General features: G+C 39.0%; 1 protein-coding gene across 1 annotated transcript; it reads right to left on the bottom strand.

Annotated features, from left to right (window-relative positions):
- Positions 1-624: 624 nt before the first annotated feature.
- jakmip2 (janus kinase and microtubule interacting protein 2) lies at positions 625-27,349 on the bottom strand. The gene is given in 24 exon segments (XM_085470739.1): positions 625-2,852; positions 2,855-3,101; positions 5,236-5,301; positions 5,428-5,580; positions 6,004-6,054; positions 6,264-6,341; positions 6,860-6,928; positions 7,017-7,082; positions 7,166-7,219; positions 7,349-7,450; positions 8,483-8,581; positions 8,673-8,735; positions 8,857-8,940; positions 9,583-9,711; positions 9,947-10,069; positions 10,369-10,425; positions 11,999-12,139; positions 12,247-12,393; positions 12,544-12,642; positions 13,054-13,263; positions 14,506-14,748; positions 14,896-15,150; positions 16,842-17,089; positions 27,191-27,349. Coding segments are annotated over 23 exon segments (2,694 nt in total). The 5' UTR covers positions 16,971-17,089; positions 27,191-27,349; the 3' UTR covers positions 625-2,823.
- Positions 27,350-27,531: the final 182 nt, after the last annotated feature.

Below are 27,531 nucleotides of genomic sequence, written 5' to 3' on the forward strand. Positions count from 1 at the left end.
TGTCAAGAACAGCCATGACTCCAATTTTTCTTTTTTAAAGCAGACTCCTAACCTGGACTGACTCTTCTCTTTGTACCATACAGCTTAGAATAAGCTTAGAGTATGAAAAGCCTACTATTTAGTAAACTAATGAGGAAACTGGAAAGCTGAAGCCTTCAGTGTCATCTTCTTTAAAGTAAGCAAATGACTCAGCAATGCTCAACCAGACTTTTTACCCTTTAATATTAAGCAACTTAGAGAAGCGCCAGTAAACACGATATTTCTGTCAAGGATTTCTGTCCGTTTTTGAGCGGTACATGCTCGGAGAACAAAGATGTGAGTAAGCCACCCACCAGCTACAGCTCAAAGCCTATGCTCTCTTTTTATGAAGGGGAAGGAAATCTTGTTACAAACAAAACCAGTGTGAGAAAACGATGTTTGACACGATGATACGGGGAGATATAGAAATTACTGACTTTGGAAATAGTATGTAAAAAAACATCTTTTGCTAAACACTTAAATATTTGAAATACATAATAAAACAACAACTAATTGAGCGTGACAAAAGCAGATTACGTGTCATTAAAAAAGGAGTTTAAAAAAAAGCAACTGTTTTGCAGAAAGAAGACAAATTAGTCTTCAAGGTCATAGGCCATATTTTTTTATTTAATCTTTTTTTGTTTTTTACAGCATTACGTTTTTCTGTTTATCAAATAATCTAAATGAAATTAGGAGGGATTATATATTCTCCTTGGAAGACAGACAGAAGAAGGAGAAAAGAAAATCTCTGTAAAATAAAAATAAAAATGAATACACATTACATGTAATGTCACACATTACATTCTCGTAATGTATATTTGTGAGATACATAAATGACCCGAAAAAGAAAAAATAGATTAAACATGGAAATACAGGCAGAAAAAGGGGGGAAAGTGCATTTAAGGCAACTGCTGTTGAGTTTGCACAATATTTTCAGTCGCCCCCCTCGATAAGTTAAAGTGAATGTACTGGGCTGTAGTTACTGTCCGATGTGTAATGAGATCCAATGAGAAGGTACCCTCGGCCTTACAATAGGTGATTCAGTGGCAGATACAGTAGCTCGGGTAAAAAGGGGAGCAGGCAGAGTATTAGTAGTAAATATTTTAGGGACTGGGTAGAGTCAGCTTAGCGGGAGAGAAGTGAAGCAGGTGTTGTGTTGCATCCACTTTCTTCTGTTTCCTTTTGGGGGAAGTGGACACCTAAGTGGCCAGCAGAGTTTAGCAAAACAGGGCCATTAGTATCAAAGATGTTTTGGTTAGTAGAAAAAGAAGAGACCTGCAGTTTTCTTGGGATAAAGGAAGGTCTGATGTTGTAGTGTTGTTTTATAATTTTTTCCTTTCATCCTTACAAAATTCAGAGTATGGAGTGAAATTTTGCCCAACAAATACGGACAACATGACTGTTACATGTTGTTTTGTGACCAGAGCTCATCGGAAACCAGTCTGAAATATTTACAAGTTTGGTAAAAGGTCATGTTTCTTTAAAGGGCAAATTGGGAAAGTTGCACAGGTCGACAGCAGCACCCCCTGCTGGCCAGCTGGAGCAACACGATATAGACAGTAGAACAACAAATCCAATACACGGTATGTGATAAAGGATGGGGGGGGGAAGGAAAGGGGTGGCAAATATTTATATTATTCCACATTCATATTAAAATTATTTTTTTCATTTATAATTTTCAAGGAAACAATGTTCATCTTTGCAGCCATCACCACAATAAAACAGAGCAATTTACACCCTTGTCAAGTCATTTCTAAACTGCCAAGTACATCAACTGTTCAAGCTGCATCAGAGAATAAACAAAAGTTTCCACTATTCACAGAAAAAAGGGGAGACTACGTGAAATTATTCAGACACATGTACATATTAACAATGTATATATTACAATACAGAATGGGGATGTTTTCTCTTGGGCTGTCAGTGGTAGGAGCTGTAAAAGAAAAACAGAAAGGAGGGGAAAAAAAGACAACCAGGGGGTAAAGCTTTTACAGTCTGCTGGCTTTTGAGAAAAAATGAAGATGCAGTTTGACAATCCGTATGTTCTCCTGTACAGATCCAGGCTGAGTGGAGCTGAGTGGATCCAAGTGTGGCATTTCTCCCAAAATCTATTTTCACCTTCCTTCACTCGAGTCTGTTATGTGTGTCCAGTGAAGACATGTCAACCTGAGTGTCCCGTATCTCCCATTAGTGTCTGTACACACCAGCTTCTGCAGTGTAGCTGTGTCCTTTTGCAGACGTGACCTCTGGAGAGTGCAAGCAGTGTGTAAGCACCATTCTCTGAACAGCAATGTCAGGGCAGTTGGTTGAAGAAACCAGGTCCCGAAAGTTCCTTGTTATAATCTGACCTGAGACCAGCACTGTTTAAATGGCCTCTGCGTGCGTAAGGCCCTGAGTTGGCTCGCTTCAGTTCACCGGGTGGTTGCATTCAAGAACTTCTTTTCAGGTTTGAACGCCAAAAAAACAGAGGGGGGAAAAGAAGAGCGGCCTGTGGTTTGTTTTCCTTGTTGTTTATGAGCTCTCTGTCTGTTTATATTCCCACTGGGGCTAAATGTTGGTCAGTGATATATTATTACCCTGCATGGCAGAGAGAACATATCCCAGGCTTTGGTTTTTAAATTGTCAAAGCATGTGTTTGCAACTGCATATGTCTGTAAATGCATGTGTGTCTGAAAACTATTTATGTGTGTGTGTGTGTGTGTGTGTGTGTGTGTGTGTGTGTGTGTGTGTGTGTGTGTGTGTGTGTACATGTCTGAATGCACTATATCTGTTTTCCCAATTGCCTGCCATTCCTTGCAGTCTGTATTCTCAGCTGCTTGGAGAGATATTTAATGTCCTAAAAATATCATCCTGGGCAGCAGGATGAGAACCAACCTCACCCGGTTAAAAAACAATATTAATAATAATAATAATAATAATAATAAATCTGAAGTGTGATCCAACCAGCACACAATACATCCAGCTATACCGACAGCAGTCACTGATGTTATGACACGAGCAGCCACTGCTACACACACCGTTTCACACTTGTCCAGAAAATAAATAACACTGCAGTCACAAACAAGATCCCCAAGCTGACATACCACCTGAGAGAAAGAGAGAGAGAAGTCATGAAAGATTAGATTAGAACACACAAAACGTGCAGCATGTGGCACATTTTTATCATCTTTAGATATCGGTATGCTCAGTCAGTAGCAGTAGAGTAGCCCCTATGTCAAAAGATTATAATCTCTGTACTCAGCTGTCACTCATGAGAATATTAGAATTTTACTACTATTTGTTTTTGCTTTACAGTCTACGACTAAACTCACTGGCCACTTTATTAGGTATGCGTTTCTAGAGCTGCACTGTGGTCATAAAAGGATGGATATGGTAAGCAGCGATATTTAGGGAGACTGTTGTGTTGAAACAATCCTCAGTTCGTACTACAAATCAGAAAGAGTGTCAAGAAAATATCCCCCTCATCATTACATCAAACAGCAGCAGCCTGTACTGTTGATATAACGCAGCATGGTATGGTTTCAAGTTGTTTACGCCAAATTTTGACCCGGACATCCAAATGTTGCAGCAGAAATCGAGTCTCATCAGATCAGGCAATCTTCTACTGTCTACGTTTGCTGAGAACGTGCAAGATGTAGCCTCAGTTTCCTGTTCTTAGCTGACAATAGTGGCATCTAGTGTGGTCTTCTGTTGCTTCGAAGTCCCTTAAATCACCTTTTTTCAGCATGCTGATGCTTGATTTGATCGTCAGCGTGCCGTCTTGAACATGTCTACAAACCTAAATGCAATAAGTTGCTGCCATGGGATTGGAACTAGTAACATATAAGGAGTTGTTTGTATCTAAACTATGTGTGACGTGTAAAGTACCAAAATAACACCTATATGAGACACATTTTTAGCTTCTAATGTTAGAGATTCTGCAGCTGGTTTTGGGCTGTGCAGGGCTCTCTCTTCCAGAAGATGATTGAATAAAGAATTATAAATGTTTTGACCACTCCTGAGTCGGGTTTTCTCTGTTCTATCATGGGGATCAAAGAATCGGGTTTAAGATAAGTCACTTGTGTTAATGAGTGATTGAAGAGGTGTGCCTAATAAAGCGGCCATTGAGTGTTCTTCCCAGTATTCTTTCCAGTCAAAGTGCTTTTGCTTGCTTTTACACCTCTTGTAAACCACCTGTAAAATTTCTAACCTTCCACGCACAAACAGCTGAGCAGCAGAGAACAAACCAGAGCAAAAAGGTTAGTGAACACTGGACTTGTTATCTTCAGCTAGATGGGAACATGAATTTTTTTCTCCATATATTGTTTTTACATCAGCCATAATAAATTATTTGGTAACTTTAGTTTTAGTCTATAAAAACACGAATTGCTGGGTGAAAAACAATCATCTAGAACAATTTCACAAACCTCAAAGGGTTTCTGCAATGCAGGTATAAACAATGGTAATAACCAAAGAGTTGACAATGAAGAAATATATAATGGATAGAAAGGTGCTCATGGTATCTGCTACCAAGACGGTAAAAATAGAATGTAAACATGGAGCGAAATACAGAAAACATGGAAAAAAATATCACGAAACTGTAACAAAACTGCATAGGTGGAAAGATGATGAGAGTACAAAGAAAAAGTAATGACAGATGAAGGAAGGTGGGAGAGTGTGCAGACCAGGGTCAAATCTTTTCTTGATTCTGAAAGACACAGAGCCACCCAGTGGTCAATTTGTAAAACTGTTTGAGGTTTATGGCTTTCCTCAGTAAAATATTTAACCAAGGTCAAAAAGAGGGATGGCAGTGATTTGAATTTTCTACCGAAAGCCCAACAGGACTCACCTCTGCTACAGGACACGCCAAAGACTTCAAGGCCAAAGGATAAAGGCAAGAGAAAAGAACAAGAACAGAAACAGAAACTATAGGAAGAAAGAAAGATGAAGGAGGGACAAAGGAAGAGAAGAAGAGAATTAGAGGAACACTTGAGACATGTTAGTCACAGAAGGGACAGGAACAGAGGTTCACTGTGCAGCGGGCGTGGCTCATTGTGAATTATGAAATCATATTTATGACTATCACATGATTTGAGACTGAGTCCCTTTTTATCTTTTCTTCTAAACTATCAAAATTCAATTAGCGTTCCTTTATGAGTGTAAAGCCAAGCTGCTGATCATGAGAAATGAGATATTTCTGCATCCAATTGTTTTCACATTAGGCCATCAAACACATCCTACCTTTTCCTCCAGGTCTTTAATCTGCCTCCTCTGGATTTCTGTCTTATCTTCAAGATCACGAATTCTCTGCAATTATTTAGAGAGGGGAAAAAAATAATAACAATACCAGTATAAAGCATGTGACCTACAAACCTACTTCCACGCAAAGCTCTACTGTATCATCAGCAGCCACATTTACAGACAGCAACAGACCTGATGGGCCTGGTGCAGAAGTTCCATCCTCTCCTGGAGGATCTGGCAGTCGTACTCTCGACTCTTCCTCAGCATCTGCCTCCTCAGCTTCTCCACCGCCGTCCGCAGCTCGTCCCTCTGAAGCTCATCCAGAGGCTCGCCGTACTTTATCACCTGGTGAAAAGAAGACAGGCGTGAAGCACAAATACTGGATTGTGATTGATCTGAAAGACTCCTTACACCTCCAGTGTTACTGCTCTTTATCAGCTGAGGCTTTATCAAATCATAAGAATCCTTGAGGGCTGGTAGAAGCCTTTTCTGTTTCTTTATCTCTGTTAATAATCTCACACCAGTCATTCGTTTACCAAGAACTAGCTGTGCCAACAGCTTCGATGATCCAAATTATTTGGGAGGAATTTGGCATTTCTTATCTTAATTAGATAAACCTCACCCACTGTATCAGATGACTGTGGTGACATTTCAAAAGATGGGTGAGACTCAACAAAGCTACAACTGTTTTTGTTTTCTTTAGCCTTTTTTTGGTAAAAATGTATGGCTGTACGGCAATGCATAAATGCATGATGACAAATCAAAGACCTTGTCTTGCTGCAGGGCGTTGTATAAGGTTGCTTCCAACTCCTGGATTTGCTGTGAAGAGAAGCAATGTAGAAAAGTGTTGTTAGTTAAGTTTGTAAGAACTTATTCACTTTTCTTCAAACGGCTACACGCCTAACAATACTGTCATGATTCTAATCATAAGATTATGTGTCACCTTGGGAACTGAAATTTAGACCCCAAATAAAACGAGGCACTGTTTTCTCAGCCCCAGATGTACAAGAGACAAAAAACACACCCACCATGTATGCCTGATCCAGGGCCTGTTTTCTGTAGTCCAGCTCCTCTTCCAGATATCCTTTCTGTTTGCAAAACATCTCCTGTACACATGGAGCATATTAGGACCAGTGTTTAGCAGAGAAAGAAGTGATAACATAAACTTAAACCACTTCCTAACATGTGGTTTAACTGTTTGAAACTATAGGATATGGATCTGTGAAGAAAACCCAACATCAATGACAGATTTTTTGTTTGTTCGGTTTACTAGTCATAACTTACAGGAAGGATCTGGGTACAACGTGGAATATTCAATAAACCATCGTCATTATTTCTCTTTTTTCCTTTCCTATCTATTCTTTTTTTTTTTTTTTAACTGAGCCCAGTGCCACTAAGTAACATTTAACGCCTCCCTGTTAAAGTGTCACGGTGCAAGTCTAGAACTTAATGTGCAGCAGGCACATGGTGCTTCAAATACTGGTTATGGAGACTCTTTGGGTATGATGTGACTTTATCCAAGGAATGTTAATTAAATGTCTTAAAGGCAGAAGGTTAAGCAGAAGAATCAGTCATATCACAAATGATAATCATGAAACAAAGTCTGCCCCTTGTTGTGTCCCACCATCTCTATCTCCAGGTCCATCATCTTCTGGTGCAGTGCTGCCTCTGTCCCCTCAATCTGTTGAATCCACTGGAAAATAACAAGCAACAAAATATGATTTATTAAACAACAGAACAATCTGATGTTAATTTAAACACAATGTAGCTTCCAGCCTTACCTTTTCCGCAAGTGACAAAACAGTGCTAGCCTGAATAATAGCCACTTGCTCCTCATTCCTTAAGTTCTGCACAAAAAAGACATTTAAACCTTAATAATGTAAATGTTTTAGCGACGGAAAATGAAATGTTAAGTTCCGTATGAATTTACCCCGTTGTCTCCGAGGATATCCAGCAGTTTGATGAGATCTGGTATGCATACATCCTGTGGAAAGAAGACAATAAAACTGATTAGGGTGTAAATACATATAAATTCCTTTAATATTTAATCTTTGCTGTTTTTAGCTACTTAACGATAAACTATGATAAAGCATCAGCCCGTCTCACTGCGCACCTTAACTCCTTCCTTCATACAGTAGATCTGCAGTGCACTGACTCCCTCAGAGAAAGGATGCATTCTCAAATGGTTGAATGGAGGAGACCTCCTCTCGCGCTCCTAAAACAGCAAAAAGAAACCCACTTTTTATTATGCAAAAAGTCTTCTGCAAGCCTCCTATGAATTATAACAGCATTATAACATAATCTCTATCATAGGAGCCTAAAATTAATATTTAAATCAGGAGAGAAAAAAACAGGACGAGTGACAGTCTTACCCGGAGTTCTAATGATGGATTATATCAGTCCCTATCAGTTTCTCTTTGCATGCTTGAGTTTTAGTACGCAGCACTGTCTTTGTTCAGCTACAAAGTTTCTAACTTGGTTCACAAGTTCATTGCAAACGCTGTCATCTGACTAGTGACATGCCAAACCTGACAGCAGCGCTGGAGGTTTTTAGTTTAAACCGAGGCTGAATCACTTTGATGTTGCCAGAGGTGAAATCAGGTGAATGTGCACGGCACGTCCGAGCAAGAACTTTTCCTCTGTGTTCACTAGGTGGCAGTTAAAGCCTTGGTAAGGTGCTGTCAGTCACTGCACCAGAGCGAAGCCAGAACACAGAAACTGCTGTCAGCTGGTTATCGAGCTTGGAAATCAGAGACTCTTGGAGCCATTCCAAGACACGAGGCATGCACCCTGTTAAACAACGATTCTGCTCTTCTCCACAGTCCTCGAGTTAAAGCAGGGATTGTGTTGTGTTGTTCTTTTAAAACCTCACTGTGTTCAACTCAAAGTTTACCTTGTACTTTTACGAAACGATATAATCCCCAGCCTTCAGAAAAAATTCGATAATTTCGGACACCACTTCTTTTCCCCTGTAAAGTGGCTACAGTCTCTCCTGATTTGCCATGAAATATTTCACTGTGGTTTAATTCACTTTAATAAAATCTATGAAATGTAAAACCAATGTGGCTGCTTTAATCACCAGAGTGTTGTTTGTGTAATAATTACACTAAAATCACTTTTTCTCAGCTCTTGGGAAAGCAAAACGTTTTTAACTCAGTAAAAAACACACAAGTTATTTAGGCTCACCTGATTATTAGGCGCACAGACAACCCTTATCTTACTTGGTAGAAAACCCTTTGTGACGTACCTCTAGCTCCAGTATCCTAAACTCTAACAGTTCATTTTGATCTTTGGAGTCTTGAAGCTCCTGCTGCAGCCGATTACAGTCTGACTCCAACTTTTCCACCTGGGTGCCACAAAGGATCAGAATGAATGTGTCTGTTTTCATTTCCACTATTTCATTGTTCACTGATTATCGAAAAAAATGTGAGTCCAACCTTTTCTAACAACTCCTGATTCCTTCTTAGGAACAGCTGCTTCTCTTCAACCCATTTGGAGTCCTGATTAGTGGAAAGGTACACATCATTTCATATATTTATTAAACAAATATGGTTATTTTTTCCAATCCCTTCATGCACACATGCAAACACCTTCATTCATACGTGTGTTTACGCAGCCTACCTGTCCCTTCAGGGTTAGTTCCTTCTCCAAGTCCTCTATCTTGGCTTTATACCTGAGAACCTCTGCTTGGAGCTGTTCGTGAGCCTGAACCAGGAGCAAAACAGATATTCATTAGAATTTTTTACAAATCTTGCAAGATTTTAATTTTTGTCTGACATTCACTTCTGACTGCACTCAGGCTCTATAATGGGATCTGTTTAAGCCACACCTAAAACTCTCACAAATGTTGTTTTGGTTTTTTGAGGGTTTTTTGCAGCATTTCAACCCAACATACGACGTACATAATGTCGCTATATGCAGACATTAAAAGAGAACGACTGAAAAGTCTAAAAGAATGTTTTGTGTCCTGGTCAAGCATGGGACATTACCCAATCAATGACGGCAGCTGAACTAATTAAAAAGTACGTCTGACATCCACATGATGTGGCCACGCTCAAAATGACTCTTTTACAGCCTCATACGATAGAATAAATGTCAAAAAATGATTTTATAAATCGTGTGTTTAGATGAATACTTCAGACTAGTGGTAATAAAATTCTCAATAACTGAATTTCTCACTGCTAAGGCAGACAGACGTAACCTTGAATGAACCGTGTTGTACCTCCAACTTAAATAATCCTCGGGGGGACATTAGAATTTTTGGGGGATTGTAACTTTACAGTTTCAGACCAGATCAGAGGTTTCCAGACTGAGCAGTAACTAGTTAATTAATCTTTATACATGTACCTTAGCTTCGATTTCAGCATCCAGTAGGCCTCCTTTCTGTTCCTGCAGCAGGGCGTAAGCTCGCTGTAAGGCCTGGTATTCCCTGGTGAGCTGACGGAAACGTAGCTCTGACTCCTCGTTGGCTAGACTCTTGATTGATACACACAGGAAAAAGATCAAAGGTTATGATTCTAGGAGACAGCATCATTATACTGATACATCTGATGAGCTAACATTACCCAGCTGGTATGACTGAACAAATTTGATGTTGATAGCAGAAGTTTAAAAAGTAAAAACACAATTGAAGGCCCTGATGTGAATATAAATGAGATTACTGAGATTAATGCTAGACTATCTTTTGGATATGATAAATATAAGCTCATACATCATCCAGGTCTTCCTCAGGAGTAGCAGGAGTTCTGTCCATTCGAAATGAAGCCACTGAGGATGTCTCTGAGTCCATAGACTCTTCATCATACCCAAAGAAAGTATCAACCACGATATGCCTCTGCAGAAAATAAATACCAAAATCTTTCACGATAGAGCAATCAATACACTTTTTTTTCCTTTTGGTGCTTCACATTTAACAAAAAGCCATGTTTTGTGTTAAATACTGTCAATTTTTAGTTTTGTTTCTTGCATTATTAACAGGTCGAGTTTCTCCTTGCACTCATTTGTTTAACTACAGTTTACACTCTTATTGAAACAATCCGCTCAAACAGGACTGACTTCCATACTGTTTTTTAATGCACACTTTCTACACACACTTTAAATTAAGCAGCCATTAACAAATTGAATTTATCCTACCTTTATTGGCCTTGAACTTCTTTTATGCCGTTTCTTTCTTAGGAGTTTTTCTCGGTCCTGGAAAATCAGACAGATGAACAACACACTTTAACAATACGACTAAAGACACAGTTACTTTCTTTGATTTTCTTTCTTTAGGTTACATGATCAAATTTATAGAAGCAGCAAAATTACAAGAGCTACCCCATAGCAAAAATGCTATAGGTGTGCAAAAGTCATGAGCCACCCCTCAATTCTTTATATTTGTTTCCAAGGAAACAAAAAGTGGTCTAGAGCAATAGTTCTCCAGGCTTTCTGAATATCTGTGAATGTTTACACACTGGTTTTTAACTTAATTTCAGTCCAGTACTAATTATTTTCAGAGAAACATTTTGTTTGTTTGTTTAAACACGTAACACTGACCTAAGAATCATCCAAGCATAAAAAAGGCACCTAACTCAATAGACAAACCAGTGGTGCATTTCTTTAGTTGGATATAATAAAAAATGATGACGATAACACAGTTTGATATGTTTCAAGGTGATTCTCAAAGAGCTATTAGCAAAAAACCTAACATATCTCGCATGGTGTACCGACCGTGTATCCTTGAAAGAAATTAGGCAGCTGAACAAGTGAAGGACAAAAGAAGAAGTGGCAGGGCTAAAAAGGTTCCTGCAACAATATGTGAAAGTCATGACCTTTGAGAAACAGATCCATCAAAGACCTGACACCGGATCTGAGATCCAGCTAGTCCTTCAGTTGATCCATCAAGCCTCATCAGAGACGGTCTCAGTGGAGTAGCAGCTGTTTCCTTCTTAAGGAAGGGAAAGAGAAATTCCATCAATTTTGATTAAAAATTGGTGGAATTATATAACTTGAAAAGTATCATCCATATTTTTATTTACCACACAATACCACCTGGAAAGGCTCAGACTGGCAAGAGCTTCATTTTATTTTCAGCATGATGACGATCCCAAACACACTACCAGTGCAGTAAAAGCACATTTAGATAGAAATGTTGGCTTCCCCAGAGTCCGGACCTCAACATTACTCCAGCAGTGTGGCATCATTTTAACAGGTGAAGCAACAAAAGGCAGCCAAATCCATAAGAGATTTGGGGTGTCCTTCAAAAAGCCTGGAGAACTATTCCTGAAGACAAAATGATGGGTGGCTCGAGACTTTTGCAAAGTAGTGTACTACAGATGTAAACAACACATATGTGGTTTTAGAATATGTGTGATTGAAATACCATCAAAATGGATGATTGTAGACAAAAAACTCATCTGAAATTCCTGCTATGGGTCATATTTATCAAACCCAAACATATAAACTGGGATATGCTCTATACTGTGCTTGATTTTCTAGTTTTCTAGTAAGGATAGTCATGGCAATACATTTTCACAAGATTAACAAGCATTACACCAGTTTTCAGCAAACTATGTCCTGTTTGGAGCAGGTCCCTAGTGTGGGTCATCTTGACCATGATGTCATAATAGCTCATTATCCTCTGAAATTACTTCCTTTTCATCTGAATCTATCTGACCTAAGCAGAAAGATTCAGTGTTGTATCAGGACTGTGTCAAAATGTCAGAGCATCACGGCAACAACATGGCTTACTTGATAAATTACTGAAACACTATAAGAAACATACTCTTGTCAGTTCATCAATCATGCTTTGCTGCTCCAAGACTTGAAGCTTGAGAAAGGCTATTTCCTGGTCATCATGGGCTTGGTCCAGGTCATTGAGAGACTTTAGCTTCTTCAGTGGAGGATGAGAGTTTATCCTCTCCTTCTGCAGATCCACAAAAAACACAGAGAAGTGTCCACTGAGATCACACTATTCAAGTGTAAGTCAGCGTGCGTATATACAGAATGAGGCTACTGATACTTTGTGCAGACCATCTCAAGGTTTTCTTTCATCAGGCTCTTCAGCTTCTCCTCCAGCTTCTGGATCGTCTGGGTCAAATCGTCATTCCTCTTACTCAGCAGCTTGTTCTTGTCCAGCAGGGGCTTACACTGCTTCTCTGACTCTCGAACACGTTTCAGCTAGTGAGGGGAAAAAAATCATAAATTTAATTTAAATGGTGATTAAGGAAGACCCGTAAGAAAAGAGATGACAACAAAACAGCAGCTGGGAACTTTCAAGGAAAAGCAGAAACATTAAAAATGAATTAAGTTTCTTGAATTTCATCGTACCAGTTCATTCCTCTCATCCCCCAGCAGCGAGTTGCGGTCCTCCAGCTTGCGTATAGTCGCATTGAGTTCAGCCATACGCCTCTGGTTTCTCCTCATGTCCTGAAACAAACAAAATGCAATCCTTTATCATTTGACCAATCAAGTCACAAGGGAAGTGTGAAGAATACGTGATGTAATGGACTGCAAAACAGAACAGTCCATCCTGTCTTGTAGTGGTTTTGTTTTGCACTGATTAAAATTAAATTATAGCTTGGAGCTGATTCATGTGCGGACCGCCCCTCTCTTATAGTCTTTTATAGTTTGGCACTTACAGAAATGCCTGAGTGTGTACATGACATGGTTTCCATTTTGACTATTAGACTTTTAAAACAATCTAAACCAAGTGCACTCAAGTGCTTCAGCAAAAGTATTGAAGTGAATTCAAGAAGTAAGACAGTTTCTTTTAAATTAGCAGTTTAATATTATTTGTTTTAATTCCCTGAGCTGCTTCTCGATGGTTTCTCTACTTACTGGGCTGCCACAGTGCTCCGCACCATCTCCAGCTCTGCCTGGGATTTCTCTTTTCGGGCTTCCCAGGCCACACTCAGCCTCCTTAACAAGGAATAACTGTTCATCCAGGGCATCCTTCTGAAGCTGCAGCTTCTGTAAGTAACCCGATGTCGATTCCAGTTCTTTTTCCAGAGCGAAAATGGTGCGGTCCTTACCTTTGATTTCGTCCACCTGCGGTGTGGGAGAAGGAAATGGAAAAATCATTAAGTAATGGCTGAAAGGAAGGCGTTTTATTTCCGATGCTATCCGAATTGTTCCCATCACTCTTTATGACATTATGATCAGAATTAGGGTTTTAAATGTTAGAACAGAAAGTTTAATATGATTTTTGTTTGTATTTTCTTTTAATGTATTTCTAAAAAACTAACAAACAGCTGTAAAGAAACCAGACCGACTTACACAAGTAGAGAGGAACAACAGACCCATAAATAGTTGACCCTAACCATGTTATGCTTGAACCATGAAGCAATTATGAGAAATTTTTTTGAAAGTGCAGTGTTTATTGAGCCTTCTGATTAAATTTTAAAATGACATAAATGTAATATAAAATTGAATATATGACGTTTAATTTGTATTATGTTTGCTACATCTGGCATTGTCGTGCAACCTATCACTTAAAGGATGTATTCCACAAATTATTTTGCAATTATTTTGTTATTTTCAGGGCTTGATCAGTATTTTTAAAGCTTGTTTTAAAGGTGTGAAAAGATTTTATGCAGATATTTTAATATCATGTTGTTGTTGTTTTTTTTATTGGCTAAATAAAAGCTAATTTTAGGCATTTCGACTGACCGATAAATTACAAAGACTGCCTTGATAGCAATTTGGAAGGAAATTTGCAGCATTAGATGTGTCCATAATTAAACTCTCTCAGCACCAGGTTTCTACGTTATGCAGGTTACAAATGAAAATGTTTTCCCTGCTGCTCTTTTGTTCTTACATAGGTTGCATTAAACACAAATGTAGCTCATTTAATTAGATAGAAATCTACCCCATTCTTCTCTATGCAACTCGCACTAAAGTGCGGACTACTGTATACTCTGTTGTAGACACAGGCTAGCTAGAGAAACTATTCAAGTAATGATTCCTGTTAAAATTCTTTGAATACTTCTCGAAGTCTCGTGAGAGAGTGAATCCATTATAGAGTTGTGTCTACTAAAGCTCAAACAATAAAAGATTTTAAAGAGTATACCAACACTTATTTTTGGTGATTTAAAAATCTGTTTTTTTTCTTTCAAACACATAAAACATAAATAGATTTCCCTAACATTTTTTATGTGTAGTTATTTATGAGTCCTAAGGTCACAGATTCATGGACGCAGAAATTTTGACATGCTCATTATTCATATGTTGAAGATACATGTGAAACCTGTTTCTAGTTTTATGGTGTTTATTTGCAGTGACTGTTCATACCAGTCTGCGGATGTCTTTCTCACAGTCCCATTTGATCTTAGAGATCTGCTCCTGGTGCTGCTGGTGCTCCACCCGCAGGTCCCCAGCCTTCATCTTGTCAGCCTGGATCATGTTGCTGAGAGCCTCGTCAGTCTGCTTTTTAGTAGACTTCAGCTCTGCTATCTCTTGCAGGAGTTTAACTCTCTCCTGGTCAAAGAAACGACGTGCGTCCTCCTTGGCTTCAAGAGTCAGTGCTGTGCGTACCTGAAAAAGTGAAGGCAGAAAGAAAAAGGTTGACTAGGTTGATAAGAGTTTTATTTATTTATTCTTTTTACATTTTTCTGAAACACAAGTAAGTGTAGGGTGGAATGAAAATCTTAAAATCTGTTTAACGGACATCTTTAAACTCACCTTCTCTCCACTGCCATCACGCATGGCATTCAGTGCTGCTTTCAGCCTCTGGTTTTCCTGGTCTTTGATTTTAGCATGGCGGGCCAGTTCTTGCTCGTGCTGCCGTGTCAGGTTTTCCCTGAGAGCCTGGAGCTCCTTTTGCTTTTCCTCATGCCACTTTGCCCGCTGCTCTGTTAGCATGGCAGTATGACGGTGCTGCTCCTGCTCTCGCACCCGCTTCACCTCTTGCACCTTGTCTCGCTCCAGTTTGCTCACCTTTAGAGGAACACGGAAGGAAGGGTTTGGTTATTTTTCATAAATACATACTATAAAAATTTCTCAAGCTGTCAGTGATGGTTCTGAACATTTTAACATTTAAACTTTATTAAGGTTTTAAAAATACTGTATTTACACAGAAAGTGGTCCAAGAGATAATAGTCCAGATATATATATACACTCAACAAAAATATAAATGCAACACCTTTGTTACTGCTCCCATTCCCCATGGGATGGACGTAGAGACCTAAAATTCATTCCAGATACACAATATAACCATCCCTCCCAAACAGTGGTCACAAATCAGTCCAAATGTGTGGTAGTGGGCACATCTGCTATATTGAGATAATCCATCCCACCTCACAGGTGTGCCACATCAGGATGCTGATCTGACATCATGAGTAGTGCACAGGTGTACCTCAGACTGCCCACAACAAAAGGCCACCCTGGAATGTGCAGTTTTGTCTCACAGCAAAATGCCACAGATGCCACAAGCAATGAGGGAGCGTGCAATTGGCATGCTGACAGCAGGAATGTCAACCAGATCTGTCGCCCGTGCATTGAATGTTCATTTCTCAACCATAAGCCGTCTCCACAGGCGTTTCAGAGAATATGGCAGCACATCCAACCGGCCTCACAACCGCAGACCTCGTGTAACCACACCAGCCCAGGACCTCCACATCCAGCAGGTTCACCTCCAAGATCGTCTGAGACCAGCCACCCAGACAGCTGCTGGAACAATTGGTTTGCACAACCAAACAATTTCTGCACAAACTGTCAGAAACCGTCTCAGGGACGCTCAACTGCATGCCCGTCGTCCTCATCGGGGTCTTGACCTGACTCCAGCTCGTCGCCGTAACAGACTTGTGTGGGCAAATGCTCACATTCGATGGCGTCTGGCACGTTGGAGAGGTGTGCGCTTCACGGATGAATCATGGTTCACATTGTTCAGGGCAGATGGCAGCTGAGAATGTCCCAGTTCTTGCATGGCCAGCATACTCACCGGACATGTCACCCATTGAGCATGTTCGGGATGTGTTTGACCGGCGTATACGACAGCGTGTACCAGTTCCCACGAATATCCAACAACCTCGCACAGCCATTGAAGTGGAGTGGACCAACATTCCACAGGCCACAATTGACAATCTGATAGACTCCATGCGACAATGTGTTGCACTGCATGAGGCAAATGGTGGTCACACCAGATACTGACCGGTTCTGGGTCCCCAGACCCCCAATAGCGCAAAAAACTGCACATTCCAGGGTGGCCTTTTGTTGTGGGCAGTCTGAGGTACACCTGTGCACTACTCATGATGTCAGATCAGCATCCTGATGTGGCACACCTGTGAGGTGGGATGGATTATCTCAATATGGCAGATGTGCCCACTACCACACATTTGGACTGATTTGTGACCACTGTTTGGGAGGGATGGTTATATTGTGTATCTGGAATGAATTTTAGGTCTCTACGTCCATCCCATGGGGAATGGGAGCAAAAACAAAAGTGTTGCGTTTATATTTTTGTTCAGTGTACATACTATAAAAATTTCTCAAGCTGTCAGTGATGGTTCTGAACATTTTAACATTTAAACTTTATTAAGGTTTTAAAAATACTGTATTTACACAGAAAGTGGTCCAAGAGATAATAGTCCAGATATATATATATATGTATATGAGATGTAGTACAGTACCTTGCATTTTTCTTGGTGCAGCTCTATCTGAATGTCAGTCAACTTGGACCTGAGATCTTCATTAGCTGCCTGTAAGGCAGAAATAAGGGCTTCGGGCTTCTCGCCCTTCGTACGCCCTTTCTTAGCCATTGATTCAAGAACTAGAGAGGCTGTTCTAATGCTTTCATTGAGACTTCATATAAGCGTTCCGAGGTGCTCCCAAGGTTTCCAGTTCCTCCTCTTCCTCATTCTCCTATTAGACACAAGGGCTTGGGGTAGGAGGAGAGACAAAAGAGTGACAGAGTTAGACAAAGCAAGTCCAGATTTACTTTAAACAGAGTATGATTAAGATTCTTGTACTTTGAAATAATAAATTCCTGGAAACATAGCAACAAAACTGATGTTTTGAGACACAATGCACACAATAGAAACATCCTCATAATTTTTTACTATCAGTATGATGACCTACACATGCATGATGTTATGGTAAATCCCTAAGGTCATACAGATCCAGTGTGTCACAAGAAGCTTTGCCTAGACAGAAAGAAGCCAATAATGACAATTTCTGTGGCAAGAGATTTTCATTTGAGAAATTTTGCGGTGTAAATAAAACCTGAACAAGCAAGTAGGAAGTGAAATTGTCCTGATCATATTGGCTTATTATCAAACCAAAGTGGTTTTGGAACAGATGGTTGTCTGGATATGCCGAGTCAGTGGTAATCCTTCCTGCCCCACAATCTGACTTCTGTTTGTGCACAGCCTGAGGTCATCTGAAAGCCAACGACCTGCTAAAAGCCACAGATAGACTTGTGCAGCAAATATAGGACATTTGGGCTAAAATAAGACTATGAGAGACTTGAGAGACTATGAGAGACTTGTCCTATCAGTTTACTGAACCCAGTCTATTTTCACACATTCACACACTAGTCCGGGGTAAAATAATGCTCAGTTCATTTCAATATTATTTATATAGGACCAAATCACAACAACAGTCACCTCAAGAAGCTAAGGTCACCTAAAGATGGTAATGCAGGCCTACCGCACTTACTGCATCTGCGTGTAAGATGTACAGTAAGGCTTCAATGTCTTGCTCAGTGGTAGAGAAAAATAAATGGCAAACTCATGAGCCAAAAGGACAGCTTTTAGCTCATATATATGTTGCTTTACTGATTAAAACAGACATTGTTCTTATGGCAATCAAATTAATTACACAAGAAGGTAAATATAGGCTTTACCTTGACCAATCTGTCTAAAAAAAATAATAGATAAATAATAAATACTCAAATTACCATCTGGAGTTGCAGTCTAAAGATTACAGGTTTGGTGCCTTTTTTAATGTATTATGCATATGCTAACATGAAATATGTTAATTATGAAAAACAGAGTATGATGTATTGCGTGTGACTGTGTGTACAACACACATGTTGTATTTAATATTAGTCATAAAAATGTATTCTGCTGAAATTTTAAACTTTACTTTTAATACCTTATGAAGAACACAGAAATAGATAGTCCCTTGATGATTTGGATGATGAAGGTTAGCCATTACTAGGCTCTTGTAATGGCTGTGCTGCTAAAATTCTTCTTAAATGGCATATATATACATATAAATATGACTATCAGCTATTCGTGACTTTGCCTGTTCTATGCAGATTCAACCAAAGGTTTATAGATTAAACTGTTTCTAAACTCTTTGGAAACATTGTTACAAGGTCACTGTTTTAACACATTTGTAGAGACGTGCAGACTGTTTTCCTCTAATACACTACCCACAAAATGTTCATATGAAAGTGAAAAAGACTGTGCATTGTCACAATGACTCACAAGGAACTGGACTACGTCCCTCATAATCTGAAGTGGAATGACATAACATTGCTTAACAGATTTGACGATGCAGATTAGAGATGAAGTAATCATCACGTTTAGTCCACACGGGCTCCTTATTTTGCAGTTAGTTTACAGTGCGGCTTTTCAGAAGTACTGCTGACGTTATTAAGCATCACTTCAGGAGGCTGTCCAAAGTAACACTAATGAAGTAGCAACAAGTAGCAACTTCAAAAATGATTTGCAATAAGAGTGCAGGACAGTTATGTCATGTACATTACCATTTTAACACCACTGTCTGTAATCTATGAACGAATTTGAAAATGTTTGCAGAGGAAACTTGAGCTTACTCGAGTTTGCATCTTCAGTAGATTTCTAAGTATGATGTGAAAGTATAACCAGATTTGCACCCTTAAACATGAAATATTTCAACAGATATTTTTCCTGCCAATTCAATTGTATATATATATATATATATTTGTTTTCTTAATATTTAATTAATTAGATCGACTATTATGAAATAATTAAATATTTGGCCATATTAACAAGTCCCTATAACAATTTTTCCAGAGCCACAAGTGATGTGAAAAACACTTTTTGGAGGATTTATGTAGTTTTCATGTTGTTTTGAAGGCAAACCGGGTTGTTTCTTCACCCATCGCGTGTGTTTTTGAACACAGAAAAAGCAAATGTTGACTGGAAAATATACATTTGATATAAGTTTACATTGGTGTATTGTACACAAGTTTTTATAATATGGAAAATACTAAGGCAGTTGAGGTACTCTACATTTACAGGAACACTTCCTGTTTCTTTGATATTCATAATGTTGTTATACAATGTACAACACTCTCCTTTGTGGCATGAGTGCAATACCCATATATGAAAACTCTAATAATAGTAATGCTGATAATTCATTGACAAGTCATCTTATTTCATTTTGGTTAAACTGACTAGACCATCATCATGCAAAGCCAACCGCCTCACCATGACTACTAATACTGTATTAACCTACAAACCATCCACAGAAGCCAGATACTGTTCTGGAGGAGTAGGCTAGATATGTATTTGCGATAAGCCTAAGTCAATTTGATTGCAGTTACGTTCCCCAGCAGGGAAATGATCTGTTGGCTAGCCAAATTAACATTATTCACCCACACAGAGGCATTATAGGTCCCACTGCTCAGTGCAACACAAGTACCCACTTTTTAACCTTACAGGCTTCTACTTCTAGTTTTCACTTTCAGTATCAGGCATCTTTGGTGACTCTCAACAAGATTTTTAGGGAAGGATTGTGATTCATATTTCCTTGCTTGTTAACAAATAGCAAAAAAATCCTTCAGAGCTGTCATTTGTGATCTATATTTCCCTCAGGAACAGCCAAGTAATATTCTTACTCAGCACTGTCCTCTTTTCCAATGAGAGCCAGTTTAATATTTAAACATGGGGTTTTATAGCGGGAAGCCTTGCATATAAAGTAAGGAATTTTTTGGAAGCTGCTAAATGGCAGGTAATGGACAATTTAAGCTAGTCTGAGAGGCATCTCTCAGATATATTTTAGTATTATATTATGATAAAATTATAATGCTGTGATTGGGGATCATCATCACGTTACACCCCGGCCTAGGCAACCGGGGTGCAACGTAGAAAAATAAAGATAAGGAAAAATAAAACCACGAAGGCCCTCCACCAAAATCCCAAAACGAAGGTGTCTCAAACGAAAATATTAACAAACCCATTCACAACTATTTACAACAGACTATTTATTTACACCAAAACACCAAACTATTTACAACACGGGGGAGATCGCGACCATGACACACTGAAACACAGGGTTTAAATACATAGAGGGAGCAATCAGGGAATGGACCACAGGAGGGAAACACAGCTGGGGCAAATTAGAACTGACGAGACAGGAAAAATGTAAACTGAACACACTAAAATAACACAGACTTTCAAAGTAACGCAGGAAATACATGACAGTCACGCAAAAACAAAACACTGACACACCGAAACGTAACAATCATAAAAACTGTAGCTCACTAGAACACTAAACTCTAAACCTATATCTTATATTTGGACAAAGCTGACTGGTTACAAGCCATTTAGCAAATTATTCATGTTTCATTTGCATAAAAAGTTTAAATAGATTCAAATGAGGAAATAAATAAAACAATAAAGGATGCTAAGACAACACAAGACTCTTTTGTAAAGAGACAAATTTCAACCCTAATACTGCAAAAAATGACAACTTGCTATATTTTTAAAAAGTGCAATATACACTCAACATACTTCACACAACACAATCACTCAAAATCTTTACAACAATATTAGCAATCAACATCACACAAGACTAAGAAACTATATAAAAGAAAATCTTAGAGTATCAGTACCTTATACAAGCTTCCTGGTAGCCGTCGAAACTAACTGTAAGAAACCCGACAGCTACAGCAGCCTCTTGGATAAGAAATGACATAACTGGGTAACACTTTATGGACTCACAGACTAAGACAAGTTAATGAAAATGCATCTTTCATGCCAAGAAGGGTTTAGGGAACCAAATCTTTCAAACTCTGTTGACAGTATTCCTCTAAGAACTAGTGAGCACTCAGCAGATCAAGAAGATCAAGCATCCATCACAGCAGCATCACTTGAATAATACATTTTTAACTATAGAGATTTAACCATTATCTCTAAAATGTATAGCTCATGTGAGCAAACCAGGATGCTAATGCTATGAGATCAAATATATGTGGTGACCATACCTCTTTAATCCACAAAGACCACTATTTTATGCATTTGTGACCAATCACGTTCACCTTCAATTCAGTGCTGATATTTAAAACATGTTTCTTGGACTGCTGTCTATGTTCCCAGTGTTTATACCGTATACAAGGATATCTTTATAGGTCAGTACTGCATGGTAAGCAATCGACTTGAGTTATGTGGAGATGACAGGCAAAGAGATGCCAACCAAGTATAAAAAAACCTTTAAAATACTCAACAGCAATTTCTCCAACAATTAAATGGTCCATAATTCTAATTCAACAATTGTTTAATTGCACTTGAACAAAGATGGACATTTATTTATTTATTGTCAGTTGATTATTTTGAAGTTTTTAACAGGGTCTTAAATATTGTTGATATAATAAACATAAATGCATAATATCAATTAGAAATCCAACTTACCAAAATATTTTGTCTCACAGACAGATAGCAAAAGCAATTATTTTTTCTCATGGTACTACTGTACACCTGACAAGCAGAGGGTAAAGTGAGATTTGGCAGGCGTGAAAAGATTGTGTGTAGCAGTGTATGGGGAAAAGAACCACCTAGAAATAACTCACAGTAATTTTCATTGTGAGATTTGTTATGTACAGGCTGTCATCGGCTGACCAGATTCTCTGCTCTTTGTGGATTTAGTCAACTGAATTCAAACAAATAAGCAAGGTTACGCGAGCTACCGTGGCTGCTTTCCAACACCTAGACAGCATAAAGCTAGTGCAAAAGGAAGGATTTGGCAAGTGAATCTAATCAGTGTCATCACCTTAAATTTAAAGTGATGTCTGCAATCCTAGATGTAACCTAACACTGAACATGAACACCACAGCCACTCTGCATCCAGCATATAGTGGTGCATTACTGGAAACTTCACCGCAGTCTTTCAAGCTAGTGACTTCAGCCTGCTCTAAACGACACCCTCTGAAAAACACAAAGTTCTTATACTTCACTTTGTTTGGAATGACTTTCACAGTATAAAAAAAAGAAATTTGCAACATTATGTTTCGATCCAAACACTACAGAATCAATTAGGACATTACAAGAAGCTTTAAAATTCCAGTTTTTCAAATGTCCTTGCAGTTTCTACCTTTGAAAAATCTCTTATCTTTCTCGCCTTTCCTCACTTTCTTACATCTTTCTCCATCCCTGAAAATGTCACAGATGTTGTAATGTAATGGATTTCTTTTTCCACTCCCTGAAAAATAAACCGACTGTACGTCTACCTAGCAGACACGCTGTGGCAAGCTACATTAAAACATGTTTTTGTGTTTGGTGATATTTGCTTTTTTATTTTTTATTTTTTTATTACCTCACTGAAGAAAAACTCCTTTTACTGTATTATGCATAAATCCCCCTATCAGGTTTAGTTGCTCTTTAACTGAAGGTGCCAGAATGCCATTAATAACTATTAGCCCAAAATCCACTTTCCTTTTGGTATAATTTTCATCAATTCCTGAGAGAGAAAAAAAATCTACATCTCTAGTGTCTAAGTGCTTAACTATGGTTTCGAGTTAGTTGATATTTTTGTCGGCTATTCAGTCCTAAAAAAGTTCCAGGTGAGCTTGAAGCTTCACTAAGAAATGCATGTAAAACAGGAAAAAGTCACAGCTGTACTGAGTGACTGCTACTGCCTTTTGAAGCTGTATGGTAAATGTGACATCTTAAAGACTTCTGGTATTCATTTCGAGGCAGATTTTAGATCACCTAAAATAATAATATTGTAACTGTCCAATTTCTAATCCAATACTGAGAAACAATGTGTTGATCTAAATGTTAATGCAATTTGTTGCTGAGCAAGGAGAACAACAACTTTATCTGAGCTTTTCAATGATAGTAGGGGTCAGAAGCTTCAAACAGAGTTCATTAGAGTGTCACGACTAAGCCATGAAGTCAATACACTACAAAATACATTAGAATACACAGAACAGAGAGCTAAAATGTGAAAAAGCTCTAAGGAACTGCACAGCTGGACAATGACCTAGGAGTTTTAAAGTGTGATGGCATCATTCACATTATAAAATGTCCCTAAGTTAGGCTTCAACAACCACTGGTCAAACACACTAAAAACAAAACCATGTAAGTGGAACACGTTTTGTAGTAATAGTACTGTGATGACTGGGAGATATGATTGGTAAGTCTTAACTAAAACCATCCATGCTCACAGTAACTGATTTTTTTAATATGAAAAAAATAGCTAAGAATGAAAAAGAACTGATTTTCTCTTTGCACTCTGAATGAGTGTATGTGCATGTATCATGGTGTTGGTGTATCAATGTGAGCTTGTGTGCATTAAATACTACGACACGAAGCACACTGGCACCATGACCCACTTTTGACTCCTCAGACATTAAATTTGGTTGTTAGCGCTGGATTTTCCAGCAGACTATCAGAGGGAGCATTAGAAATACGAGCCGCAGCTTCAGTGTGACTGAAAATAGAGTTAAAACACAGAAATGATTGATGGTCACAAGGACGCATTTTTGCATTGTTTGAACAATTGCTAGTGATTTAATGTTAACCTGGACTACATGCTGATTCTGCATATAGCAGTGTGTGTTACAGTTTTGCCAAATGCATTTAAATCAATGGCAGCTAATTCACTGCCATTGATTTTATGTATCATAAAGAGATTACATACAATCTTTGCTCCAAAACGGGACCCTACTGATTTCTGCAAACATTTATTTATACAGTATGTGGTAAACAGTGGTCAAGCTTGAAGATGACTGAAATAACCCCTTTATATGTAAACTTACTCTTGTGGTAAGGGCATGTAAAACACCTTATCTTTTTCAGAAAACAGGCGTCAGCACTACTTGTAGGACTATACCTTTTACAGTAAGCTTTTTTTAAGTAAGCTTTAAGCTTTTTACAGATGCTAGAATTCTGTGGATAACATTCTGAAAAGGTTCATTTTCCCCATATCGGGATTTTCTCAAAGCCTAGCCAAGCATTTTTTCCCTAACCCTGTCCAAACAGTCACATGGTTGGAAGTCTTTTGTTTAATATGTGCCACCACCAAGCCTTCCACCTATTGATGTGGATTTTTACACTGCTTTACTATGAACACTAGTAGTGCAAAACTGAAAACATACATGCCAGCCACTTTTTAGGTACACATTGCTAGTACCAGATTGGATCACAGTTTCATGCAGAAAATATCCCATTAGCGTCACACCACTAGCAGCAACCTGAACTGTTGAGGATGAATGGATGCATGCTTTTATTTTGTTTACATCAAATTCAAACATTCGACAGTTGCAGCAGGAATCGAGACTGATCTGACCAGGCAACGTTATTTCCAATCTTCTATGGTCCAATTTTGATGAGCACATATGGGTTGTAGCCTCAGTTTGCTGTTCTTAGCTGACAGAAGCAGCACCTGGTGTGGTCTTCTGCACCCACAACCCATCTGCTTCAAGGTCCAAGGTATTACATGTTCAGAAATGCTCTTCTGCATACCTTGGCTGCAACAAGTGTTTATTTGAGCTATAGTTGCCTTTGTTATTAGCTCTGTCTGGCCATTCTCCTCTCTAACTTCTGGTTCAGAGAACTGTGAATCTGATAATTCAACTGTCTGGACCATGTCTACATGCAGGTACAATGTGTTTCTTGTATACATAATTCTCTGCCAAATTCAAAGCACACAGGAATAAATACCCTACTGTATGTTCAGTCATTCAATATGATTCATAAATGTCACAATCCACCTAACAGTTATCACTTAAGGCTCACAGATATGATATGATATGTGTAATATGATTTTGTAAACACAGACTGAACACTGTTGGCAGCTCGTGTTCCAGATGTGAAGCAGAAATCCAACCTCCTCCCTAATACCAGACCTAGACGCACAGACTGATCTCTTTAGCACTGTTATGTCCACGTGTTTGTGACTGCTCAACCAACTGTCACTTTCAGCTTTATCTTTCTGTCATGTTCTTTTTTCAGCAAACACAATCTTGCATTTCAGGACTATTTTTGATTTAGTTAATCCCCATTATGCAACCCTCTCAGTAAAAGTTAGCCAGACCAATGCCAGTATTGCCCCAACATCGAGGGGCAAACTAAGTTTAATCAGTCTGGTATAGAGCTGTGACATAACCTGGTTCAACGTGCCATCACTTTGGCTGAAGTGAAGAAGAACTGTTCTTCTTGTTTTCGGATTACATTTCAGTCCTGACCAAAAGATGCTTTCTAATCCATTTGCCTGAGGTCAAAATACCAACCCTGTGTATAAGCAGAGCTCTGCTAATGCTGGAAATAGTGCAGGAAATGGATCTAAATGACTATGGTGTACATCTGCTCCATGTTTAAAATACTTGGTTTTCTTTTCATTTTTTTATTTAATAATTCATATTTAAACAAATTAAAGTTGAAAAAGTAAATATAATTCTAAAACAATAGTTTATTAATAAGAGTAGGAAATAAGGTGTATCTTGCAAGATTAACAAATTGAAAAATACATTTGTTGAAACAGAAAACAGAGATGGTGGTTTGCATTGTTGTTATTGCAAATTTTAATTTGTAATTTTTCCTGTATACCTGGCTAAATGTCCACAGACATTATAACATCTACAATATGGCTGTAATATGTAGTGATGGCTTGCAATTATAGTATGGCATTAGCATTGACTGTTATGTTAAAGCTGCAAGCTTTTGTAGTTGTTCAGGACGATAAATTCCTCTTTATACCCAAAGTAATCCTTGATGATGCATGGATAAGAACTGAAAATAGGATTCTAGACTTAATGATACAGGGATATATATAACTTCCTCACCTCTGCTCAGCTGGTTCTGACAACAGCAACATATTTAACATATTTATAAAGCATTATTATTAGTAATAAGCCCACAGGCCCAACCAAAGAAAAAAAGGTCTTATCTCATTTTTTTCGTGTTTTTGCCATCTCCTTTTGCCACATTTTGCTATTGGTGTTTTGTATTGGATGACTCTTGCATTTATAAAGCAATCTATAAACAATTAGCTTGTGGTCAGTTATTAGCCTGCATCTGCCCTGGCCATGAAACAATACTGTGACAAACACCTTCCCAGCTGGGGTGATGTCTGTTAAATCAGGCCAGTGTAACACCCCGAGGCAGTTGTAGGCTACAGACTCTGAGCCTCAATCTGGAGGCCTTGCCAACCCACTGTGGACTAGCATCCTCTTGCAGCATCACTGCAGCATCCTTTCCTTTTACGACACGGCCAGCAATGTGTAACGATCTGTCAAGCAGAAGAAGAAGGGAAAAAACAGAACTCACGTCCAGAAAAACCACACGTGCCTAATAATTATAGAAAAGGATGCTTATCTGTCTTTACCAAGAGGCACAAGCAACACCACCTGGGATCCACACAGCACAACAATCACGGCTACGAAAAGCTCGAAATATGCTCGATGTAGCGTGAGCATCCGGCTCTGCATGGCGAGGAAAATCCGGACTCAGGCTCCATCCTCGTCATCTTTAAAGGGTTTGCTGGTGTAGGCCGAGCTCTGCCACTTCCGACAGGCAGGCTAGATCTCTGCTGCCGGCTAAATAAGACACGCTTTAGGGTTTTGTGCCACAGAACGCGATGGTGGCCTCTCCTCGCTCCAGTAGAGGTGAGATTAAAAAAACAAAACCAGTTTATATCTCTCGCTTCGCTTCTGGGCTGATCAATGTGAGTCAAGCCAACAGGCCCGCTAGTCTCAGGAACTCCCAGTTCAGACGGTGATAAACCTCAACTACAGCAGCCACACTGCCGACAGATTTCATCGCCTTACCTCACAACAGATTCCCATCCAATGTGAAGACCTAACGGGTGAGAAACCACATCCATGGCATGCTTCCGTTACTAACTAAGAGAAACACAATCGCCTGCTATGATCTCTGCATCAGCAGCAGCCCCGTACAATGAAGTGATGGCCGGTGGTGATGATGCTGGGAGCCCCGCCCTCCTGTCAGCGTAGCCAGAATGAGCTCACTGATTTCCAGCCCAGCCGGCTCCAGTACCGCTGCAGTCCACCAGTGCAACAGCACTGCTGTACAAAACCTGCAGCTTTTCTTTGCCTTTAATTTTTCCCCCCAGTAGTTTGTTTTCCCGTATTTGCCAGATGACATACAA

This window comes from Copadichromis virginalis, linkage group LG10, assembly GCF_057382275.1.
Source record: "Copadichromis virginalis isolate Kocher_CV1m ecotype Utaka linkage group LG10, C_Virginalis_male_GT1.1, whole genome shotgun sequence".
Taxonomy (NCBI): domain Eukaryota; kingdom Metazoa; phylum Chordata; class Actinopteri; order Cichliformes; family Cichlidae; genus Copadichromis; species Copadichromis virginalis.